The sequence below is a fragment of the Paroedura picta genome, chromosome 12 (genome assembly GCF_049243985.1).
Source record: "Paroedura picta isolate Pp20150507F chromosome 12, Ppicta_v3.0, whole genome shotgun sequence".
In the NCBI taxonomy this organism is placed as follows: Eukaryota; Metazoa; Chordata; class Lepidosauria; order Squamata; family Gekkonidae; genus Paroedura; species Paroedura picta.
In genome coordinates this window covers 3092465-3106822 of record NC_135380.1, presented here as the reverse complement: position 1 = coordinate 3106822, position 14358 = coordinate 3092465, and the positions used below count along the sequence as shown (strand labels likewise).

At 49.4% G+C, this 14358-nt stretch overlaps 2 protein-coding genes across 3 annotated transcripts in view; one reads left to right on the top strand and one right to left on the bottom strand.

The window, feature by feature from the left end:
- The window catches only part of LOC143822002 (uncharacterized), a 38036-nt gene extending 31021 nt beyond the window's left edge, over positions 1-7015 (top strand). Inside the window, exons 34-39 of the mRNA XM_077306583.1 lie at positions 804-958; positions 2782-2868; positions 3365-3511; positions 4408-4590; positions 5848-5933; positions 6225-7015. Of these exons, the coding sequence (XP_077162698.1) occupies positions 804-958; positions 2782-2868; positions 3365-3511; positions 4408-4590; positions 5848-5933; positions 6225-6318 (752 nt within the window). The 3' untranslated portion in view covers positions 6319-7015. The remainder of the gene's footprint in view (positions 1-803; positions 959-2781; positions 2869-3364; positions 3512-4407; positions 4591-5847; positions 5934-6224) is intronic.
- A 1168-nt stretch (positions 7016-8183) lies between these two features.
- BTG4 (BTG anti-proliferation factor 4) lies at positions 8184-14060 on the bottom strand. Of its 2 annotated transcripts, XM_077305449.1 has the most exons (6): positions 13888-14060; positions 11951-12158; positions 11513-11572; positions 10829-10966; positions 9426-9627; positions 8184-8713 (listed from the first exon to the last, which is right to left on the bottom strand). In XM_077305449.1, the coding sequence occupies exons 2-6, from the start codon at positions 12121-12123 to the stop codon at positions 8519-8521; spliced, it is 768 nt and encodes a 255-aa protein (XP_077161564.1). In that variant the 5' UTR covers positions 12124-12158; positions 13888-14060; the 3' UTR covers positions 8184-8518. The 2 variants fall into 2 exon arrangements, with proteins under 2 accessions (XP_077161564.1, XP_077161565.1); XM_077305450.1 differs by lacking the exon at positions 11513-11572 and having other exon boundaries at positions 13888-14054.
- Positions 14061-14358: the final 298 nt, after the last annotated feature.

Sequence of the window (14358 nt, the reverse complement as noted above, 5' to 3'; positions counted from 1 at the left end):
TCTTAGAGAACTTAAAAGGAGTCAAGTCTAGAGGAAGTTTGCCTGTATCTCATATCAGCATTCGAGTTATCTTCTGGATTAGATTAGGGTAGTGTAGGGATAAAACACGGGGGTTCCCAACTTTTTTGAGCCTTGGGACACCTTAAGAATTCTGACACAACACATTGGGAGCATCCACAAAATGGCTGCCTCAGGAGGCAGAACCTGAAACAAAATGGCTGCCTCAGGAGGCAGAACCTGAAACAAAATGGCTGCCACGGGAGGCAGAGCCAGCTACAAAATGGTTGCCACAACTCACCTTCAGTCACACAGCGAAGATCCTTGAGCTGTGGTAGCAGCCAATCAAATCTCCAGGGACCAATTCAAATCCTTGCTGGGCCAAAACCTGTGGCAAATGCCAGGAAAAGGGGCCAGTGGGTGTTGTGGCCCCCACAAAGCATCATGTTAAGGATCCCTGGATCAGGGTGTGTGACAAGGACTGTGGGGACTCAGGTTCAAACCCTCACTCTGCCATGGAACTCACCACTGTTTCCTGTCAGGACAGTCAAGCCTTTCTAAATCCAAATTGAGTTTTCAAGTGGGTGAAGTTGTGTGTGACTGTCTGGCATCCCTGCATCTGTTCCAAGGCATTTCACATTTGTTCTGGATTGGTGTTGCTTCATTTAGGCTGAGAGAGAGGCCTGCAAGTATATAATGAGCTCCACCACAGGATATATCAACCCCCTTCACATGAGACATTAATAGTCCCCTTCACATGAGACATCAGCCAAAACAAATCTGATTGACGCTTTTCTTCCTTGCAGGGGCCGCAAGTTCTTTCCAGGATATAATGAACATCCAGATGCCCCCTGGGTCAGGAGAGCTGGTACCACTGCCCCCGCCGAGCCTTTCTGCAAAGGAGTTTGTGATATTCCAATACGGCACCGTCATTCTGCAGTTCCTCAGGCCTCTTATTGGTGTAAGGGTTCAAAAAGCAGGGGGAACCCAGGGAAACTGCCGCGGAGTGAGAGACGGAACTGCTAATACAGGATCCAGCGAGACCAGCCAGCATCTTGAAAGATCACAGCTTTTATTCTAAAACACACACTCGACTTGCAAGTGCCTGTGTCAGGGGACCCCAACATGATCCCTGGGGCGCCATCATGCCTTCTTCTCCTGGTTCCTGCCAAGAGTTTGTTCAATATGGCTGGGGCCAGGTGGGGCTTTTGCCAGCAAGTCTTCGGACTAGCCAGTGGAGAAGAAGAAGAAAAGAAGAAGAGTTTGTTCTTATATGCTGCTTTTCCCTACCCGAAGGAGGCTCAAAGCGGCTTACAGTCGCTTTCCCATTCCTCTCCCCTCAACAGACACCCTGTGGGATGGGTGAGGCTGAGAGAGCCCTGATATTACTGAAGAAGAAGAGTTTGTTCTTATATGCTGCTTTTCCCTACCCGAAGGAGGCTCAAAGCGGCTTACAGTCGCCTTCCCATTCCTCTCCCCACAACAGACACCCTGTGGGGTGGGTGAGGCTGAGAGAGCCCTGATATTACTGAAGAAGAGTCGGTCAGAACAGTTTTATAAGTGCTGTGACTAGCCCAGGGTCACCCAGCTGGCTGCATGTGGGGTAGTTCAGAATCGAACCCGGCATGCCAGATTAGAAGTCCGCACTCCTAACCACTATACCAAACTGGAACTGATTGGCTGCATGGATTTTTAAAAAATATTACTTTGGCAAGAGCTACTTTACCACAGCATAAGAATCTTGGAATGTTTGGCTGAAAGCCAGCTCTGGCAGCCATTTTGTGTCATGTTCTGCCTCCTTGGGCAGCCATTTTGTGATTGTGCCCGCCCTGCCATGACAGAATTACAAAAGTACCTGCAGGTTCAAAAACGCTGGGGACCCCTGGCCTGTGTTTTCAGAGTAAAACCTGGACATACATCAACTTCTGTTATTTTTAAGAATTCTGGGTGGTTCACACACAGCACAGTTTCAGTCATTTTGTTTTATTTAATAGAGCACTTGGTGTCTGCTTTTTTTATAATATTCCCAAAGCAGGAACCTAACAACAACAACAAAACCTTTAAAAATAAAAGTATCCCATTCTGCTACTTTATTTTTCCTTCAGGGATGCCAACAAGGTGATCTGGGTAAAAAACCCAGTGCTGAGGGAGGGCACAGCCATGGCTACCCTGTCAGGCCCAGTTATGGATGCCAACCTCCAGGTGGGAATTGGGGACCCCCTGGAATTACTACTCATTTCCAGACAACAGAGATCACTTCCCATGGAGAAAGCTGATGCTTTAGAGCAGGGGTAGTCAACCTGTGGTCCTCCAGATATTCATGGACTACGATTTCCCATGAGCCCCTGCCAGCATTTGCTGGCAGGGGCTCATGGGAATTGTAGTCCATGAACATCTGGAGGACCACAGGTTGACTACCCCTGCTTTAGAGGATGGATTCCATGGTATTGAATACCACTGAGGTCCTTCGGGGGTTTCTCAAACTGGATCTGGTATCCCTACCCTCCCCCATCCCCTGCCAATGACCACTCCCACGATGCACAGATAGATGTTTCTGCAAGTTTCAATCCTTCTGCACGCTTCCAAATTATCCCCCTGAAACCTCAACCAATATAGAGCAGCTTGTCTTTGCTGGGATTTTGTTTCAGTGTTTAATGAACGGGAGAGGCTACACTGAAGGGACGTTGTACTGTCCCTGACTCCTGGCCATCAAGGCAACCTCCCGAGAGAATTTGCCTCCTCCCGGGCTTGCAGATTGACAGCAGAGTTTCTTTCTTTCTTTAGGCACCAGAAATTGAATTGTGCATCGCTTCCAGCATCCCTGCTAGCAACGCCCCAGGAAATGCCTTCCGGGACACTTTCTACTATCTGGTATGTTGGAATCTCCATCTCATTAAAGGCATAAACCATAAAACAAATGTAAGAACTCCCCCTCTCCAGCAGAGACACATTGCTAAGGTATGGGACAACTTCCTGGCACCCAAGGGGTTTTAACTGGAGACACTCGGGGTTGACCCTGGGATCTTGTGCCTACAAAGCAGGTTCAAATATCCAGGAGGGAAAGAAACAAAATGCTTTAAGGGTCAGAGGGCTTTGCAAAGCTCAAAGAGATGTGCAGTTCTGCCCTGGCAGGAGAGGCCATTCGTCAATCTAGCTCTGCACTCTCTGCACTAGCTGAATCTTGTACAAAGCTGCCTTATAAGGAATCAAACCCTTGGCTCATTGACTACTCGGTATTGTCTACACAGACTGGCAGCCGCTCTCCAGGGTATCAGAGGATTTTCGCATCTTCTCTTCCCTGGTCTTTAAAAAAAAATAAAAAAACATCAGAGATGCTGAGAGTCTGTCTGGCCTTTCCCCTCCGTAGCCTCCCGACCACAAGCTCTTTGTCCTGCGGAAGTGCCTCAGCTGCGTGGGCAGCTTCGTCCTCCTCCTCGTGCACTGCCTGGCTCACATCGCCGCCGGCAACCTCAGCCAAGATTCCGACCCGGCTTTTCGGAGACTCTTTTACCAGGTATGGGATCATCAGGCCACGGATCCATCAGCAGTGAAATGGCACGCCCAAGGCAAGGCCATAAGGCAAGGGTAATTAAACTGCGGCCCTCCAGATGTCCATGGACTACAATTCCCATGAGCCCCTGCCAGGGGCTGGAGACCTCCAGGAATTATAGCTAGATTTGCCAGCCTCCAGGTGGTACCAGCTGACCAAGATCAGATCTACTGGAGATCCCCAGACTACATGGAGAGCCAAGTGTGGTGCTATAGGCTCTGATCTGGAGAACCAGGTTTGATTCCCCACTCCTCTTCCACATGCTTTAGGATGCTTAGGGCTAATCCTGCGTTGAGCAGGGGGTTGGACTAGATGGCCTGTATGGCCCCTTCCAACTCTATGATTCTATGATTCTATGATTCTATGTAGCCACCTGAGTGACCCTGGGCCAATCCCGGTTCTCTCAGAGCTCTCTCTCTCAGTCCCACCTACCTCACAGGGTATCTGTTGTGGGGAGAGGAAGGGGAGGTGATTGTAAGCCCCTTTGAGACATAAAGCCTACCTTGGGCTGGTCCCAGTTCTCTCAAAGCTCTCAGCAAAGTTCGCAATATGTTAAATGTACCTCCGTCAATAGGTCCTGTAAGATACGCTTCTATTTTTGCACATAAGATTTCTTTCTCTTGTTTCCACTGGAGTCAGATCATCTTTGTCACTTGTTTGACCAGCCTGTTCCCCTTAACCAGGAGACATGGAGGTCATCACCTCAGCAGTTATTCTCCTGAGCTCCTTTCCACATTTTCTCTTCCACACTTCTTAGTTAATCTTTGCTGTCTTGGACTAATGTGTGCACTCAGGTGTTTTTTTTTCTCCTTTTAATCTATTATATTATTTATACGATCCCCTTTCTGTTGGCCTCTCAGGCACTCAAGGCCTGCCTGGGCGAAATGTTCTCTCTTCGGCTCCAGACGTCAGCAGTTCTGGAAGACAGTAAATCTGCGGCGAGGGTTATAAGCGAGGCTTTCTTGAAGGGAGAGGAGATCACAGATGAGAAAATCAATCTCCTCTCAGACCTCTTTGGGGCCAGGATGAAGGCTGCAGAGGAGGTAATTCCTCAGATGCACTCAATCACACCTGTCTGATGTCCAGGTGTCACAGAAATCTGTCTCAGGAAATTGGGGAGGGGGGAGCTATAATCCAGCTTCAAACTCATACCTCCCAGGTTAATGCCCACACTCCAAATCAGGAGGACCTATTAGCTCCCAGAAACTATTTTGGAATGCTAGGACTAAACTCAAAGCCTTGTACAAAAGAGCACCTGAAGAGCTCTCGGGTGACCCTGGAACCCTGGTCAGGAATCCTTGATCTGGGGCCTAAGCTGTGAACCTCATCGGGGGACTTTGGGCCAGGCCTGTTCTCTCTGCCTAAACTGCCTCACAGAATCATTGTAAGGAGGACCAGATGGGGAAATTACTGTTTTCTGTCCTGAGCTTTTGGGCGGCAGAATAGGGCAAAACATAAAACTTCATCATCTTTGCACGAGCCCTTTATTCTTAGTCGTTCACTGCAGAGAGCGAGAGAGAATGTCTCACCTAAGATCCTGAGAAGGTTTGAACCTGGAACTTTTCGGCCAGCAGTCTGAGCGACTCTATAGCTGGGGTGTCTTTGTCTATTTCATTTGCACCTCACGTTTCTTCCCAGTGGGGGCCCAGAGAAGCTTACATTGTTCTCCTCTCCTCCATGATATCCTCAAAATAACAAAGGTTAAGCCAAAAGGGTGTGACTGGCCCCAGGTCACCAGGCAAACTTCCCTATCATGAGTGGAGATTCGAACTCGGGTCTCCCAGCTACTAGTCCTTAGACACGACACCACACTGGCTCTCCGTTCAGAATATTCCGTCATGAAGGTGATCAGCATCTCAGAGCCTTCAGCTCCCATCAAGAGAGACATTTCCTAGAAAGGTGAGCAGTGGAGAACTCTGGGAAACCCATTCACAACTTCACTAAACAGGGCCCTTTTGGTAGGGCATGTAAACATAGATCTTGAGAACAGCTGTGAGGCTTCCAAACTAAAATATCCAAAAGCCTCTGCCTTGGCCTTAGGGGTTACCAAACTGCTGGTGGGGCCTGGAGACCTCCCAGAATTCCAGCTGAACTCCAGAGTTCAGTTTCCCTTGAGAAAATTGGTGGCTTTAGAAGACTGCTTCCCCACTCCTGCCCTCCCAAATCTCCAGGAATTTCCCAGTCCAGAGTTGGTAGCCCTTCCTGGTCCATGTAATGACACACACACACACACACGCGCCCAAGATCTGACATCAGTAATACTCGTTTCTTTTGCACATGTTTGGTCTGATTCCCTGGAGGACCTGCTCAAAGGCCAACTGTCCAAAAAGGAAGAAGGCTGCTATTCCTGCATCTTCTCTGAGGGTCAGAAGACCTCGGCAATGAGGTGAGAATTGGGAAAGGAACCAGGAGGGGGTGAGAAGAAGAACTGGGGTCTTTCTGGCTCAACCTATTAGTGCATTGGAGTCAGGATTCAGCCACCCGGGGCGGGGGGGGGGGGGCTTCCTCACACGCCAAATACTGCACATTCTGTCCCCCGTCAATGCGCTTTGCATCTGGATTGTTCTGTGTGAACTGTCCCAATCCATGAGCAAACAGTTGCTGAAATGGATTAAAGGGGCATCAGTGAGGAGGTGGGGGAAGCTCCCGGTGACTCAGCCTGTGTCTCCATTGACAGCTCAGTGGCCGGCAGCTGCCCTCAGTCTGTCCCCGAAGCGGCAGAAGGCAGTCCTGGAGAAGGAGCGGCACATTCTGCAGCAGGTGGCTCCTGAGCATCAGATGCCCAACAAACTGGAGGAGAAGGACTCTTCGTTGAGGGAAATGGAGGAGCTGGGAGGAAAGGGGCCCGAGGGCAGAGGCCAGCCAGAATGAGCCTACAAAAGGCAGAGAGGAGCAGAGCATTTTCTACTAGCCTCACTGGATCAGATCCATGGTCCATCTGGTCCAGCATCCTGTCTCACACAATGGCCAGCCAGTTCCTCTGGAGGCTCAGCAACAGGGCCTGGAGACCGAGGCCTTCCCCTGATAAGAAAAGTCCTGCTGGGTCAGACCAATGGCCCATCCAGGCCAGAGTAGAACAGTTCAAGTCCCTCTTCTCCAGCCCCATGGCCAGAATCCCACACACAATTTGGGATTCAGACACAGAATCTCAGTGTCCAGTGGGCTTTGGCCATAACTGACCAATGGGACAGCCTAGAAACCGAGCACACTCACTGCTGGCATGATCTGAAGAACCTAGTTACCAACCTCCAGGTAGTGGCTGGAGATCCACTGGGATGTCAACTCATCTCCAAACTGCAGAGATGAGATCCTCTGCCAAAAATGGCTCCTTTGGAAGTTGGCCTCTGTTGCAGTTGACTTTGTCCCCAAACCCCACCCCCCAAAGTTTCCAGGTATTTCCCAACCCAGAGCTGGCAACCCTAGAAGATTCTGCATGATTCTTTCCTTCCCCCATTCTCTCTTGTATCATCAGCATTCTTGCTTTGAATGTTCTGTTTAAAAATATAGAGTCACAATAAAGCATCGACTGATTCCGTTCCTAACTACACCTCTGTGGTCGGACCTTTTCTTTGGCCTCTTTTCAAACCATCTACGCTACATCTTGACAGCTGCGCAGAAAGGCCTGCAGGGGACTGGTGTGGCCTGGCCAGCCCGTGCTCCGCAAAACACTTGCAGGAATTTCACTCCCGAGGTTCCGAGGAGCCGACCGGCCCTGTCCATTAAGTAATGATCCATTTGCACAGCAACCCCCCCCCTCTTTGTGTGCCAAGCCCCACTTTAATGCATTCATTACTGCTGCCATTGGAATCCACTAAATGTCTCTAGCCCTGTGTCAGCGCAGCAGAATTGATATCTCCACAGCCTGCCAACCGAGCAGCCAGAGCCTTGTGTTGATTTAAATAAGGAGCTGCACGTTGGCCTTTTACTTGCCAGGGGAGGGGGAGGGGGGCCTTCCAAGAAAGGCTTTTACACCTCAGTAGCTCCAGGAATAGTTACAGCCAGGGCCCTGTGCAGAGACTGGTTCCAGCTGGGCTTAGCAGAATTCTAGAGCTGAGTCAGCACACCTGCTGCACCAGTGGGTCGATTCCCCCACTGTTAACCTGTTCTTGAAACTTGTTGGGGGGGGATGTCTTTTGAGAAGAGGCTCCTGGATCTACACTGAAAGCTTGGAGCCTCTAACTCAAACCCCCTCCCCATCCCAGGCCTTGCAGAAGGAAATCGGGGAATTCCCATAGACTATAAGGACCTCATTGAGTTTGATGGTGCCAAATTGATTCAGCTGGCCCAGATCCCAAATCAGCTGAATCAGATTCAGCCCAAATCAAGTCAGGCCAATGCAAAGGGGTCTGAATGGTTTTCTTTTTTTCACTTCTCATTTTGCCCATGCCTATTATCCACCATGCCTGGTTTGCAGTAGAATAACCACAAGAGCAGGGGTAGTCAAACTGCGGCCCTCCAGATGTCCATGGACTACAATTCCCAGGAGCCCCCTGCCAGCAAATGCTGGCAGGGGGCTCCTGGGAATTGTAGTCCATGGACATCTGGAGGGCCGCAGTTTGACTACCCCTGCACAAGAGGAACATCCTGCTCAGTCTTTTCTCTCCCGGCCTTCCCATGGAGACGCTCCACAGTCCACTTTAAAAACACATTTCAGTTTATTAGTGACTGGATTTCCTTTTTACCTTCCCACAAGTGCCAGCAGCCTGGCTCCGTTTTCAGTCTTGCCATAAAAACAACATTCCATTTCATCTAATTAAAACATGTTTAACCCCCAATTGCATATTTAAAAAAAAACAGTTACAAACACAAAGAAATAAAAGGACCCGGGAGACAGGAAGAGAAGAATTCTGCTAAGTGCTATTAAGAGAGTTTTGCTGGGCGCGAGGAGTTCGGGCTTCCACCCGGCATCGGCCGAGGGAGGCGGCTTCTTCCTCGATGCCCAGAGAACTGCAGAGAGTCCCAGTGGATGCTCTACCGGTTGGCGTTAACCCAGTGGTATCGATCCACGCGGGGACCCGAGAAAGCTGCTGACGGCCGATAAGACTTGTAAGTCTTGCATTGGAGGAAGTACGTGCTGGTAGGGTGCTGAGGGAGGCCATCCACGGCATGTGCTTTCCGCCGGTACTGGGCCCAAAAGTGGAATGGCTGCTTGTTATAGTCGCTGCACTGATACCAGAGAGAGAGGGGCAGATAAGCACAGCACAACGTGGCACAGCCGGAAAACTCAAGGGGTTCAACCATGTACTGCCCCCACCCCACCCCAGGGAAGGGGTCTGTAATCCTTGGTTTGTGGGTTAACCCCAAATTGTTTGGGCAACGGCAAGTACCCACATGCTTGCCTGAACCTGCTGCAGACCTGCATTCTTCTATGTCCACTGCATTCAACCAAGGTCTTCCCTATCTATTCATTTCAAGGAATTATAATATACATTCTGAAAACCAGGACATCCCCCCACCCCCGCTTTAAGCCTGAAGGCACCTTTGGCATTTTGAGAGAGTGTGGTGGGTGCCACCCCAAAACGGCTGCCACGGGAGCGGGTGCCAAGACCAAAATGGCGGCCACAGAAGGTGGAGCTAAACTGAATTCATCCCCTTCTTCCTTTGCAATATAATCACATAAGGGGGATTTTTCAAAAACAAAGGAGAGGAGAGAGAGAGAAAAGTGAGAATTATTTTCTTTTTTTTTAAATGAAAGCCTGACAGCGATAGGGTTGTCAGCGATAGGGTTGTGGGTGTCCTGCATGGTGCAGGGGCTTGGACTAGATGATCCGGGAGATCCCTTCCAACTCTATGATTCTGACTAGAAAACGGAAGCACACAATATCGAAGAAAGCTGCCCTGCCCTTTCCCAGAACAGCCAGAGCCTCCAGCCCCTCACCTGATAGACACTGTTTGGATTGCTCACGGTAGGGATGCTTTGCGGCTCCTTGGGACAGACCTCCTCATCAGAGGACGTGCCCGAGTGGTAATCGGACGTCAGCGCCTTGTCCACAGCCTGGCTGATGCGCTGTGAGAGATCCTGGTCCTCTGCCTGGCCATCAAAGTGGGCGACGGTGAAAGGAGGGTTCTTCTCGCCATATCTAGGGAAGAGGGACGCGTCTGGCCAGGCAAGTCACTAAACAGGGGTAGCGATTCAGGCCAGCGCCACAGACAGATCCCTCACACATGCAGCTGACTGACCTCCTGCTCTCTGTGCTAGAGCCACAACATTCCCCAGGCTAGCTGCTTTGTACAGCTTGTGCATGAGCGCATAGGCTCTTGAGCTCCGGTGACAAGTGAGGACAAGGTTTTCGGATCCTGGAGCTCACAGCAAGAAGCAAAGAGCGGATGCACCAAAGAAACACGATGCAGGCAAGCCACAGAACAACTCAAGCATGGGGGGAAACACCCAGGAAGCTTAGGGGTGAACTCATCCTGCAATTTGTTTGCATACTGCCCAGCACAGCCCTGTCCACAAGACTGAGGGCTTTTCCTCACACCCGACTTACTCCTGGTTTGCCTGGCAGTCAATCCACAATGATCAAAACTCCTTTTGGATATGATTGCGACAAATGTTTGACCACATTCCACATTTTCACAAATGTGGAGTCAGTTTATTTTCTTCCACACAGAATCAGGACTTAAATAGTCAGAGCTGGTTCTGCACAAGCTAGGTTTATCAAGTCATCGTTCATTTGGGCTCAACTTTGGTGGGAAAACACAGTAAAGGAAACAAAACTGTCAAAATTAAAGATTAATGAATTGTGGAACTTGAAAGTAATTTAAAGAGAATCTGTCACTAGGCTCCATTCATCACCCAAGCATGGAGGCCCCCTCACAAATGACCACCTGGGCAGAGTTTTGTCCACTGAGAACTCAATTTCAGCATCCAATTCTAAATGACATTATATCCTACTATCCTACTATTATGTTACATCACAATCCACTATTCAGTTCTATTATCCCAAATAAGGAATAAAATGAACATATGGCCCTTCTGGGGACTGTTACAAAAGGCCTGAATGAGGTTAGTGTATGGAGTTAGACAAGAAACCAAAATCCCTGTTGAGTCCTGAGGATTCCATTGCTTCAGTGTTGTACCAACTTGCAGCTCTGCAATTTCCCTTTCCAGACTCTTCTTGAAGCTCCTTTGTGATAAAACAGCTGCGTTGAGGTCGCCCATGGAATGCACTACAGACATTTATGCCTGGAATCCCACCCTTCCACCCAGCCCCATAACATTTTCAGTCCCTTCCAGTACCAACCAGGGCGACAAAGGTGGACCTTCTCCCAAGCACTCACCTGCAGCACACATCAAATGGGTCCACCCAAATGGTCAGCTCCTTTGGCAGGCCAAGTCTACTAAAATCCACGGTGCTCTCCAAGCAGGCCTGCTCTAGCAGAGGATCCCTTGTCTGGACATTGTTTATCCTGATGCACCTGGGGAGGCAGGTGGAAGGGCCTTAGGAGTGCAGAATGGCAGCTAAGAAGGCTAAAGCCAGACATCCAGAGTTATAACACAGCCACAACGTTGGGACAATACACAAGCAAAACCGAAATACAACACAAGGCCATTTTGGGGAGTGAATTAAAGTCTTCGTGTAGATGTAACAAGCAACCTTGACTAAGATGTGGAATGTAAATTCACCCGTGCAGATGCATGTTCCACATCAAAGACAGACTCCTGGGTTTGTTTCCGTTTCTTCAGAGGCTTCCTCATGTGTAATGAACCCAAAGCTTGATATTCACCTGCCATTCATTCAGCACACAGCCTTAATCTCCTTTAATTCAATCCCCCCCCCTCCAAAAATTGTAAACTGAAATATAGATGGCCATTATTACTGACAGCTATGTACAGAATGTAAAATGTTTGGCCCAGAATTTGCAAAGCATACATACATTATACTTTCATCAGTTTTAGATAGTCTTGCATTGTGTTTTGGTTTTGCGTATAGACATCAAGAGATGCCAGCAAGCCTGAATTACCAGGGAAGGTGATAGCTGTTGGATCTGCAGGGTGTATGACTGGACGGAATATGAAGCGTCCTGGAGAGGAAATGTGTATTTAGCATAGTTGGAATAGGAGGAACTTTCTGATGGTTTCCAAATACTATCCCCCACCGTCCTGATTGGCTCAGAGGGAGACTTCCTGCTGCTTTGAGTCCACTTCCTCCCTGCTTGCCACCCCAGCAGGCAGAACGAACAACCGAACAGTCAGCTAGCTGGCCTGCTGGGATTCTCTCTCTTCTCTTAGGCAAAGTTGGTGCTCTTCATAATTTTAAGCATACTAATGCTTCACTTCTCTCTCATATATTTAAACTCCACCAACTTTAGTTTCCCATGTAAGGATTCGGGGGGGGGGGGAGATGGGATAGGTCTTGAATATTTGCCAGCAGCCCACAAGCCCATGGGCCTCTCGCCTACCTGAAGGCTTGCCCTCTGGAGGGGTCGTCCAGGTACCAGTGGTTCTTGTACTTCTCAAACAAAATCATCATCAGCTTGGATGCAAACATCTCGGTTTGGTGTTTGCTCAACCGGCCGTGCTTCTTCACAAACCGCATGATGAAGAATACCGAAACAGCAATTTCATCCTTCATGTCTTTTTTTATTGCAGCTAATGAAGTCTCAGCTTCTATAGCACAGGCCGGGGGGGGGGGGAAGAGACGAGAGGGAATTTATTGTTCGAGGCCCCACCGTTTGCTTCATACTTAGTCCCTCCTCTCCCACCCAGGCTTAGGATAGCAGCTAGGGGTGGCAAAGAGATCTGGGCCATCTCAGTTCTCCATTTCAGTCCAAATGTGGAAGAACGTTGAGTGTTTCTGACATGCCCCGTAAGATAACTTGATCACATAAAAGCCTTCTAGCTGACATTCTGCCACCAACTAAATACCTCTGGTAAACCACAGGCATGGAGAGAATAGCTGTTAGAGATAAACTGCTCCTGGACATGGAAGTTTCAGGCAAAACAGCTAAAAAAAAAATTGGCCTTTTTAAAAGGCCACCTATGGGGCTGCCAGAAAATAAGCATGTTCTCTCTTGCCTATTCATGGTTTTATCAATTCACCACCGGATTAAGCACCATTAGGATGCATCTCGTTCCTTAACCATTTCCCCTTTTATTTACTTCTGCTACTCCCATGCAGCAAGCTGTCCATTATGATCAAGACATCCCACTGGGGGACCACAGCCAAGTCATTCCAATACACCAATGCCAAGGGTCCCCAGCACGGCACCCCTGGGCACCAGTCATCCACTGTCACCTATCTTGGGATCCACCAAGTACTTTTAAAAAGTGGGCGGCATCATATGGGGTTTTGGCCTAAGAAAGCTTCTGGTTGGCCATTGAAGAATGGGAGTTTTGTGTTTGCAGAATTTAAAAATCATTGCTTTGACAGCAACCGCCACTGGGTAAGTTGCTGCAACCATTTTGTAGCTGGCTCTGCCTCCTGTGGGAGTCAGCCAATGACAGCCACTTTACAGCTGCACCCCCCCCCCCTCTTAGAATTCCAAATGTGGCCACAGGCCCCAAAAGGTCAGAAACAATTAAGGAGATTGGTTTAAACCTTCACTGCAAGCTGAAGGACAGCAAAAGCATCCCCAAGTACTCTGTCATGGAGGTCCTCAAAACAGGAATGGCCAGGCAGAGGAGCTCTCTTCAGGAGGCTTTAAGACCACATCAAAAGAGGAACATGGCCAAGATGGATACCACAAGCCTCTGACCAGCCCCTTGGGGAAACAGGACAGTGAGCCCAGGATGAGAGCCAACTCTTATACTCTTACACAAGAAGCATTCATGGAGCAATAGCCTAGCAATAACTACTCACCATAACAGCTAAATGGAGCCTCCATGTTCTACAGCACTTTACCACAGAATACTAATTAAGGGGAGAGCAGACAGCAAAGGGGGGCAGCTAAACTTAATTCCCTGCTTGTCAGCTCTCCTAAAGGAGCTGATTGGCCACTGCAGAGCATCAAACAAAATGGCCCCTTGACCTGGCTCTGTTTTGATTCCTGCTCTCTGCCCCAAGGTTACCAACCTCCAGAGATTGCACAGAACTGCAACTGATTGCAGAGATTGGTTCACCTGCAGAAAGTGACTCTTCCAGAGGATAGGCTTTGGGGCCTCACAGCCCTGCTGAACTCCCCTCCCCCCCCCCAAATAATTCTCCAGGAATTTCCCAGCCAGAGCTGGCAACCCCACCTCCCCTTGCAATTCACTAGCAATAGCCACTCATTGCCCCTGCACTCCCTGGGAAAGCTAGCTTCCAACATTTGCGAGAACGTCCCACTTTTTAACTGTACACCACAAACACGTTACCTCTGGACATGACCCCCCACAGCCTCCCTGCCCAAGGACACACCTGCCACGCTCCACAGAACCAAAGAGAGGCAGAACCCTCAGCCACTGCTCCTTCTAAAGCTGCCACCGCTATGGCTTTCCCTCTGCCTCTCGTGAACCAGCACTGGTCTTTCAGCTGGCTGAACAACCCCCAAGCACTGTGGCCTCAGAGTTATATAGGCAGGAAGGGCTCAGGTGAGCTCCCAGCAGGTGTGCCTCGTCACTGAAGGCCTCCAGGGCTTTTAAAGACCCACACACTCACTAATTGCTTCTGCTTAACTCATGAAGCTTCCACTGGTTCTGCATCCCTGCTTGGGGTTGATCCTACATTGAGCAGGGGGTTGGACTAGATGGCCACTCCCCACTCTAGGATTCTGCTAAAGGGACCAGACCTTGTTCTCTAGGCTAGGCCTGCTGGCCACCTTGCTCTGAAATTCTCCCCACAAAAACTTGAGGGGCCAGAAAAGGGCTTGAAGCTCAGGGATCCTGTGTA

Bases quoted from the DNA above. Each gene is read 5' to 3' on its own strand.
- BTG4 (XM_077305449.1), bottom strand. From the start codon at position 12,123: ATGAAGGATGAAATTGCTGTTTCGGTATTCTTCATCATGCGGTTTGTG. The intron at 10,967-11,512 runs GTAATTCAGGCT...CTGCCTCCCCAG, and splicing joins AACAGCTATCACCTTCCCTG to GTGCATCAGGATAAACAATG. The intron at 8,714-9,425 runs GTGAGGGGCTGG...CTCTGGTATCAG, and splicing joins ATCCAAACAGTGTCTATCAG to TGCAGCGACTATAACAAGCA.